At 35.3% G+C, this 9,093-nt stretch overlaps 3 protein-coding genes across 4 annotated transcripts; all 3 read right to left on the minus strand.

Moving 5' to 3' along the window:
* Window positions 1-255: 255 nt before the first annotated feature.
* LOC116158637 (glutathione S-transferase C-terminal domain-containing protein homolog) lies at window positions 256-2,035 on the minus strand. The gene has a single exon (XM_031471456.1). It carries the CDS (start codon window positions 2,007-2,009, stop codon window positions 315-317), a length of 1,695 nt encoding a protein of 564 aa, XP_031327316.1. The 5' UTR covers window positions 2,010-2,035; the 3' UTR covers window positions 256-314.
* LOC116158638 (protein JTB) lies at window positions 1,894-2,674 on the minus strand. Its single transcript, XM_031471457.1, has 3 exons — window positions 2,514-2,674; window positions 2,318-2,463; window positions 1,894-2,268 (listed from the first exon to the last, which is right to left on the minus strand). The coding sequence occupies exons 1-3, from the start codon at window positions 2,567-2,569 to the stop codon at window positions 2,012-2,014; spliced, it is 459 nt and encodes a 152-aa protein (XP_031327317.1). The 5' UTR covers window positions 2,570-2,674; the 3' UTR covers window positions 1,894-2,011.
* Window positions 2,675-4,481: 1,807 nt separating this feature from the next.
* On the minus strand, window positions 4,482-8,206 carry LOC116159536 (ras-related protein Rab-43). Of its 2 annotated transcripts, none has more exons than XM_031472531.1 (4): window positions 8,135-8,206; window positions 5,588-5,798; window positions 5,198-5,539; window positions 4,482-5,150 (listed from the first exon to the last, which is right to left on the minus strand). In XM_031472531.1, the coding sequence occupies exons 1-4, from the start codon at window positions 8,170-8,172 to the stop codon at window positions 5,037-5,039; spliced, it is 705 nt and encodes a 234-aa protein (XP_031328391.1). In that variant the 5' UTR covers window positions 8,173-8,206; the 3' UTR covers window positions 4,482-5,036. The 2 variants fall into 2 exon arrangements, with proteins under 2 accessions (XP_031328391.1, XP_031328392.1); XM_031472532.1 differs by lacking the exon at window positions 8,135-8,206 and adding an exon at window positions 5,942-6,067.
* Window positions 8,207-9,093: the final 887 nt, after the last annotated feature.

A 9,093-nucleotide genomic window follows, 5' to 3' on the forward strand; every position in this document is an offset into this window, starting at 1 on the left:
GAAAACTCACGAACTGTTTTCGAATTTTCCAATTGTGTTCAGTAATAGGTATACAACGGTCAAGGTACTAACTGATTAAATTTTGGTCAACCGGAAGTGACATTGTCGTTCGTCTATACTGGTGCAGTTAATTATTAACAATGGTATCCTTGAAAAGCTTTTGAAAAATACTCACATGTTGGGGAGGGGGGCATTTTATAGTTTGTATATAGTGAGGATACTGGTACATGGGGTTGGGTTAATTTATTTGACAACTCATTGGAAAATGTCACTTTATTAAGTAACAATTAAAATTACATAAAAAAATTACCAAATTACAAATTATACAATCCCACTAAAAGGTTATTTTTTGGTGTACAAGAAGACGGAAAAAGTTTGCTTAAATGCATTTTGTAACCACACTCATTTGCATATAAACTTCGATCGGTATCAATTAAATTCATGCATAAATATCCTTGAGCAGTTTTCACATTTTCCTCTTCGTGAGTCTGATCCGCTGAATGACTAATAATTAAATAATCCTTATACTCTAAAGAGCTGCGAAACCTTTCACTTCTCGGATAGGATAAATGATGACAATTATGAATTCCACCGTAACAACAGGGACAACAAACAAAGTCCGCTTTATTTCTGATGCACGCTTGTATTACAAGATCTGTGGCAACTCCACAAGCATGTAAGGCCAAGCCCAAATCAAACCGTGCATTGAAATAATCTAAATTACTTTGCACCACACTGACATTACTCAAGTTCATCTTTGAGATTCGTTCCTGTGCTCGCTTCAGGGACCTTTCTTTATTTTCAACTAATATGACATGGCAATTTGGAAGAAGAGTAGCTACTAATATACCCAAATGTCCACTACCACTACAAAAATCGACAATTGTCTCAATTTTTTTTAGTGAAGTTACCTTCACAGTGGCCTTTGCCAAGTTTTCCAGCTGCTGGCACTTTCGCACCGCTCTAGATTCAGGTAGGGCGCCACTTTCTGGACTTGCATCTAACGGGAGGTCATCCCAAGAAAAGGGTATGTCGACACCAAATGGAGTTTCACGACTTGTAATTGCATCACATAATTCTTTATTTTCGTGCAACACTTTTTCAATATTATACTGTTTGGTGAACATACGACTTTGGGGGTTGTATCTTTTGGGATCAGAGATGTACAAGCTTTTCTTTACAATGGGAAATTGTACTATATTCATGTCAAGTAACGAAGTTTTAAATGTAGGGTAACTAAAGTCTATTTGAAACTCCTTCAGTTCGTCCGCTACACTTTGATACCACGCTGAAGTTAAGGGTAGCGATTCGAAAGAGTTACCAAGAGTTTTGAAGAAAATTTTGAAGCAAGGGAATAACAGCACATCTGATAGTGTAATGTGAGGACCTTCTGCAAATTTGTGAGAGATATTCAACTGATCTACGGGTACTGTGCTACTTAAAAGTTTGTTGTTATTCTTCAATCTGGCCATTTTATATACGTTGTGAATTTTTACTGGCTCAGACATGTGGTTTTCAAAGCGAGAAACATCAATCGGCACATAAAATGAATCATTCTTTATGTAATTCTCGGGGGAAGTTAAATAATCTTTAATTGTGTTGATCATATCAACTTCACAGAACTTTGTCCAAATGGAGACTTCGTTGCAAGCCATTAGGCATGCCTCCCGAAAACCGAGTAATGGTAGAGCCTTTTGATTGCGACTCAGTTTAATAATTAAGCGACACACGGATGATAACCCAGCAGTAACACTCGTACCTGCCACAACTGCAGGCCATTTACAAAAGCGGGCGATCGCCGGTTGTTCCTCACATTTCTTGAACTGAACTTCATTTAAATTGATTTGAAACAAACATTTATGATCACAGTTGAGCTTTTCAGAGAGAACAACGTTCAGGGTAATCTCTTTACTATTGCAGAGTTTATAAACGTGAATTGTAATCAAACTTTCTAGAGTTACAGCAAGCAAATCCTTGTTGACACCCGCTTCTATGTATATATCAGCCATCACTAAACGCTACTTGCCAACTGTCTTTGTACTCTTTGCACCATTCTCTTATACAACACGTTCTTTCTAATGTACACGGAAATAGTTGAAAGTAAGGCGGGTACAAACATAAGGCTTTCAAATTTCCAAAACTTCTGTTCTTCAATATAAGCAACTTTGTCACAACTTCTCGTCACCATTTCCCCACTCGCACACTTCAACACCTCTTTGTAATGTGTGTGTATACACACCCCGATACTTTTGCTAGTAATTTCAAAGTCTGAAAAAATTACACTAAGAAAACGTGTCGACGGAGTGCTACAAGATACCTGTGCATGGCTGACATTCGCTAATAATTTCGTATTTCTCCCGTTCAAAACAAGTCGAGTTTTGCTCCACTCGAAATATCCGTTTTCTGGTGTTATTAGTCTGCTGTGTCCAGTGCGATTCCGCGATTAAAACGAAAATTGTTAATCTAAAAAGTGAGGTTAGGGGACTAAAATTTGCAACATGGTTTAACTTTACGCTCCAAGCGCTGTTATACCCAAAAGCATGCGTTTTCTTGGACAGGATTCTATCATTTTTTTTTAATAACAATTCAGTGGGAAAAATTATTTTAATATTGTGTAAATCAATATATGAAAATCGTCAACGTAACCTCACAATTCTACTTTTGACATATACAAAAGACGCATTCAATTATCTGTAGTTTTTAGCAGCGATCAGCAATCCAAAAGGAAACGGATGGCAAAGGCATTGAATTTATAGAAATTCAATGGAAATGGTCAAAGTCCGTCTAAAGTGCAGTAGATGCCTCATGAGAATACAGTATATGCTTGTGAAAGTGGCGGGTAAGTATACCTTGTGTATAATTGACCACCATAAGAAAAAATAATTTGCATACCCTGGACGAATAACGAATATGTATCCTGTGCACGGACCTCTTAATTTTTAAGAGGTCCGTGATCCTGTGGCAACCTACAACCAGACAAATACTCGGTTCTATTACTATTTTTGAGAACTCACGCCTTTTTAAGAGAAGAACAGATTCCCACGTCCGCCAAAATTTAGGAACCATAAACGTAAAAAAAAACCAGGAAGAAATAAGTTAATTTTGTTTAGAAGTAAAAATAAAGAAATGCCGCCAAACACGGATCCGTTGTTTTAATTTTTGACCATTATCAACCAAGTATAGGTACGCCAGCCGGCCGGAATTTCCGAACGTTCTCTTTCCGTATTTTGGAAAGTTTATGTAAGGCAACGGCATGATTTAGGGAGGGTAATTTTAGTAAATTTTGTATTTGAACGTCCCGCTTAATTTGAAGGGGAGCGCTTGATATTTTCATTCTGCATAAAAGGGGGTACGTTTTCCCGTAGCTAGTAAGTACTAGTTATATTTGTGGTTCCGTTCCAATTTGGGAACCTGCTATACTTCCGGGTGCGGGGTGCCACGTGATTTTGTTCTAGATTTTCGCCAGTAACGGTCGCCATTTGCCAGAATTAAGATCCCAAGAGTTTTCCGTCTCCGTCTGGGTACTCGTGGATTCTGAATTTACGTTCCGAAACCGGTTTCCTTAACCAGGGCGAGGATTGAAATCTCCTGGTGGGTCTCAAGATTTCCGCATTATTCGGTCGACCGCCACAGCTAGGTTGCCTCCACTTGCACAAGCTGGTTCGACCAAAAGTAAGTTTTATTTTCTTTTTTAAAAACGTGTGAAATATCATTAATGACCGTTTGCACCCACAAATTTAAGCGGAGCCTAAAATGCATGGCCTTAAGCTTAATCTTGACTTAAATTTCTCGGTGCAAACGGCCATTAATCATATAAACCATTTTCATAATTTCATAATTTTAGTTTTAAATAAAAAATTTCATTATAAAAAATTTAAGAGCCCACTCATAACTCTTTATATAGAAGTTTAAAATTCAACCAAAAATACCAAATACATCCCCAACGACAAAGGTTAAAAAAGCCTGCATAGGTATAAATTGTATTCTTTCAACATGAAACACAGTTATAGAGAATCATTAGAATTGTAGGATCCATCCCCTTTTTAAATAGAAATTAAGTGGAGAACATAACCTAAAATGTGTATTAGTATTTTCCTATACAATGAAATACTCAAAACTTCTTAATTGTAAGGTTTACCACAAAAATCGATCACGAAAAGTTTCAGAACTATTCAGGAACTCTCCAGAACGATCAGAACTCCAATCTGCTACAGGGCAATTATACATAGCTTTATTATTATTATCATTAGTTTCCAGCCAAAAACCTCATTAGACAATTTCCTAATCTTGAGTTAACTTAGTATCAGGAACACGCAATCGAATTTAACAAATGAGGAAGCCAACTTCACATGCACAACAAACACTTGTAATTTCATAGGGTTGAATTACAAATTTGATTTGATCCCATATTGGTTGTGAGATTACTAACAGATCACCCTGTACCTCAAATCTCAAATTAAAAAAAAAAGAGAAAACAAACATCACACATAACTTTTATTAATGAACGTGAAATGTTAATATGTATGTATTATTTAAATATATGATGTTAACACTAATACGAAAGTAACAATAAAAATAAATCTACATTAATGAGTGTTAAAGCATAAAATTTGTAAACAATTAATACTGATGTAACCAATGAGTAACTGTGAGATTCCACGAAAATTCACTAGCGCTTCACAACAGATAGAGAGAAAGACGGAAGAAGTTTGTTAATATTTTACTTAAGCTACAAATTAAGATTCACTGGGACTTGTAATAAATTCATATGTGAACAGATACGGAGCAAATTGTTGCGCATAATAAATAAAATAAAATAAATATTGCAGCTCTCTAATTTACGTTTGCCATAAAAGGAGTAGGCCAGTGGATGGTGATTTAGCGAGATGGACTGATAAGTAAAAAGAGTACTTACTTATGAGGTAAATATTAAAAAATTAGTGCATTTATTGTACTAACTATCCTTAAAATGGCAAGCATAATCTCAGCTTGATTAAGGCACAGGATTGTTATGTTAAGGTGTAACGATGATATGTTTAATTGAATATGTTATGCTTTGCACAAGAGCTACACCTGGAAATAGTCTGACCTTCGCCTAATCGCACTGTATCTTCATCATCTAAATTTAAGTTGCCACTATCATGGCGTCTCTGTAAAAAATTGGTCAAATTGGTTATTGAACCCAATGTATTCCTACCTTAAGTTCAGTGGCTAAACATAAAAATGCCTCCTCTATGTTTGAGTTATCCTTGGCGCTCGTTTCCAGAACAAATAAAACTTCCGGCATATATTGACACATTGCTTCGGCTTCCTCAAACTCAACTTCGCGTAAATGCTCCATATCTGCCTTATTTCCGACTAAGGCGACTAAGACAGCACTACCTGAATATCTCCGCACTTCCTCGACCCATCTCGCTACAGATAAAAAAGAAGATCTCTTCGTAATATCATAAACGATAATAACACCGTTTGCAGATCTATAATAACTCTGAGTGATTGTACGAAACCTTTCCTGTCCCGCCGTATCCCAAACTTGTAACTAGGTCACAGAGGATATAAATACAGTAATTTAATTTGGATTAATTACCTTAACTCGTTTTCCTTCAACAATAACGGTTTTCATAGAAAAATCAACACCGATCGTATTACCGTGCCTCTCCACGAAAGTTCCATTTTTAAATCTTTGCACAACGCAGGTTTTCCCAGTACCACAGTCACCAATGAGAACTATTTTAAATAAAAAGTCAAACTGTTCATCGCTGGGAATACTCATCAAAGTTGATGGATTACGCGACATTCTAAACGAATTTGAAAAAAAAGTTAAAAAGGTCTCACATTATTCCTCTTGGATACATAATTATTTATTATTTACATTTAAGGTTAGAAAAACCTTCATGTCAGGTGTGACAATGTTGCCAATTATATCAAATAATCTAACTACCTACGGATGGCGATCTCTTAATTGTTGCGACCTGATAAGGTACTAAATTTAGACTAGCATTAATCACTCAATCACTGTTTCGGTTGCTACATATTTTATATTAATCATCCTTTTTTTCTACTTAAGCGATATGAAAATTGTAATTGGCACAGCGGCGGAACATACGTTTTTGTTCGGGCGGGTAATGTATTGATTTAACCTGTAATTTTTCATCTGTAGCTGTAACATAGCAACAATTAACCATCACTGATAAAAAAAATTGTTAAGGGCTTCAGAATATAATACATTGTGAGAGAACGAGATAGTAAAAACACCCGGAGCGGATAGCTGGGAGCTTAGCAGTTCATAAAGATACAAGTTTTTTGATATCTTTTCAAACAGTGTAAAAAAATAAAAACGAATATGGTTTATTCTTCCGAAGTGATCATTCTTATCTTGAACACACTGTACATTAGATTAAAATAACAATTAGACAACAATATGTATGGACTTAAAGGTAATAATGAACGTGTGTAAGTATACACGTTTTGTCGCACTTCGCAGATTAAAACCTATTTTGTATCTTTACTGTGAGCAAAATATAGGTTCATTTGCAAATCTAAAGGATGTTGTCATACAATACAACATATACGTTTGTTATTTTTATTTCCTTTATCTTATACATCAAAAGAATAGACTCATTTCGTGTAATAATAGGTTATATATTTGCTTTTCGGGTAATTATACGCAAAAATGAAACAATTAAGATAATCCAATTCTTTTGTGTACAATAACTTTAGTTAGGAATTGTACTATTCCCTCGAGATTTCTTTAAAATTACCTATTAATAATAATTAAAAATAATAGGCTATTATGTAGTTGACCATTACTGCGATTGTATATAGGGGGAGGATTTACACTATGAGTAGCTAGGATTACGTCCAACAAAATTAATTCGAGTATGAGATTATTGCGGTCTATTCCAATCTCTCACATTACAGGGTTTGGAATAATCATGTTTGGACTGTTGTACATGTGGAATGGTAGGTACCACTAGGTATATCAAATCAGGCTGGTGCATTTCATTTGCAGGAAAAAAAGTCAAGTGCTATTATGAAGATCTTCTATATATACGATATTCGAGGACGATTAATTCTGCAAAAGACTGCACGGTGACCGTTAATAATTAAAATGTGTTAATTAGCAACAAAATTATCATATATAATACCATAAGTAGTCGAAGTATTGTCGAATATTTTTGAGCTGCTGTCACGAATGCTAGTGGAGCAGCAGCTCAAAAATAATCTACAAATACTTCGACTACGAATGGTATTCGGAGGACTATTCAATGAATCAAAAGAAAAATTAAGCATAATTACCCACGCGAATGTATTTCCATGACAACAATAAACGTCAAAATAAATTATGGAAGTTGCTTTTCATTTTGCTATTGATTCTATTCGAACTTTTGTGCTCCAAGCTAATTCGTTATGAGTGATTAAATTAAAAGATGTGGTGATAAATCGGTTGTCGAAATTGATTAACAAACTAAGAAGAATGTTCTGGTTAATACGACAAAATTTCGCGACATTTCACTGGTGGAAGTTTGACAAATATGTCATTGAATAATCGCATTGAATTGTCGCTGAAATACCACACGTGAAATTATCAATTATAATATCACAAGAGCATACAAAATAATCGATTATACTACCGAATAACGAGACGAATGATCCGAAACACCACGAGACCGAAGGTCGAGTGGTGTTTCAACGGATTATTCGTTGAGTTACGAGGTAGTATAAAAATTATTTTGTAATGCTCGAGTGGTATTCGACACGATTATATAATGAATAGAATTTTATTTTGACAGTTATTGTTATTGTCATCAAATATAGTGTATACTAGATTTGACTTTAAATGACATAGCGAAAACACCAAATCGATTATATCACGTCGTCAAGGGTATAATCGCTTATTAATGCATTGGTATCTAAGGAAAGTGGAAGTTTTGATTGGCTCAATGTCATATGAATGATATAATCGCTGAAATACCACACGTGAAATTATCACTATAATTCGTTCCTATTGGCTCAACAATTTGAAATGTCGACATTTCACTGGTCGAAATGTGACAAATGTTAGATGAATTGAATAGTCATCGTTATAGGTACTAATTTCTATAGGTACGTTGATTTATGTACGTTTACTCACAAATCTTTCTTTCTTTTTCCAACCGTTGTTTTATTCATTGCTTTTCGGACGAGCACTTTTCATAATTTTTATGGTCGCGGGAATCCGAAGTGTATTAACTTTAAACGGCTGTTAATATTCGCCGACGTTGACACGTGGATTTATGGTCGTTATGTAAATCCGGTGTTATTGCGGTAAATGTTTATCAATGTTTATTAACTGTAAATATAAGAGAGTAATGGTGTATTACAACCATGTAGGTACTGACTTTGGCCACTTTGGGAAACCTTTGCCGCACACTTTTGGAGGGTAAAGACATCAATTACTCGTATATTAATTAATCAACTAATATAAATCACGTAGGTACACAAAACATGATACAAAAAAACATTTTAAATGCTAGTTGCAAAACAAAGGACTGGTTGGGGTACAAGCAGGTAACAAAAAAAGTAGCTGAAAAACAGGTGACTCGTCTTTGATGCAATAAAACCCTTCTGTTACAAGCAAGATGGAAAATTATATGGCCTTATAGGATCAGCATTTAAAACTACGAAACATGTGGGAATGAGTACGTGAGTCGAAACTCATATCGCACATAGATTCGAAACCGAAGAGTTTTGTGCCAGCAGAGTCTGACTCCTCAGAGGGGTAACATGGGCCCTGCTTGCAGGGGGTCCCAGCCTCTGTAGTTACGAATCGAAAGCAATCCCGAGATAAGGTCTCGTACTGTCTATTGACAGAGAAAAGTGTCAGTTTACAAAGAGCAAGTCCGTACATAGATCTACTTCAAATAATTCGATAATTTCCACATGGTTAAAAGAATTATCAAAAATATACATCTAAGACCATGCAATCGAAACATTTAGCAATCATTACACCAAAAATGAACGCGATTTCAAACAAAAAGGTTAAAGGTATCAAACACATGATTCTGGATTGAGGTTAAATCAATCGAATTTCAGGAACAAATACTGAAACTC

Source organism: Photinus pyralis, unplaced genomic scaffold (genome assembly GCF_008802855.1).
Source record: "Photinus pyralis isolate 1611_PpyrPB1 unplaced genomic scaffold, Ppyr1.3 Ppyr1.4_LG1, whole genome shotgun sequence".
Lineage (NCBI taxonomy): Eukaryota > Metazoa > Arthropoda > Insecta > Coleoptera > Lampyridae > Photinus > Photinus pyralis.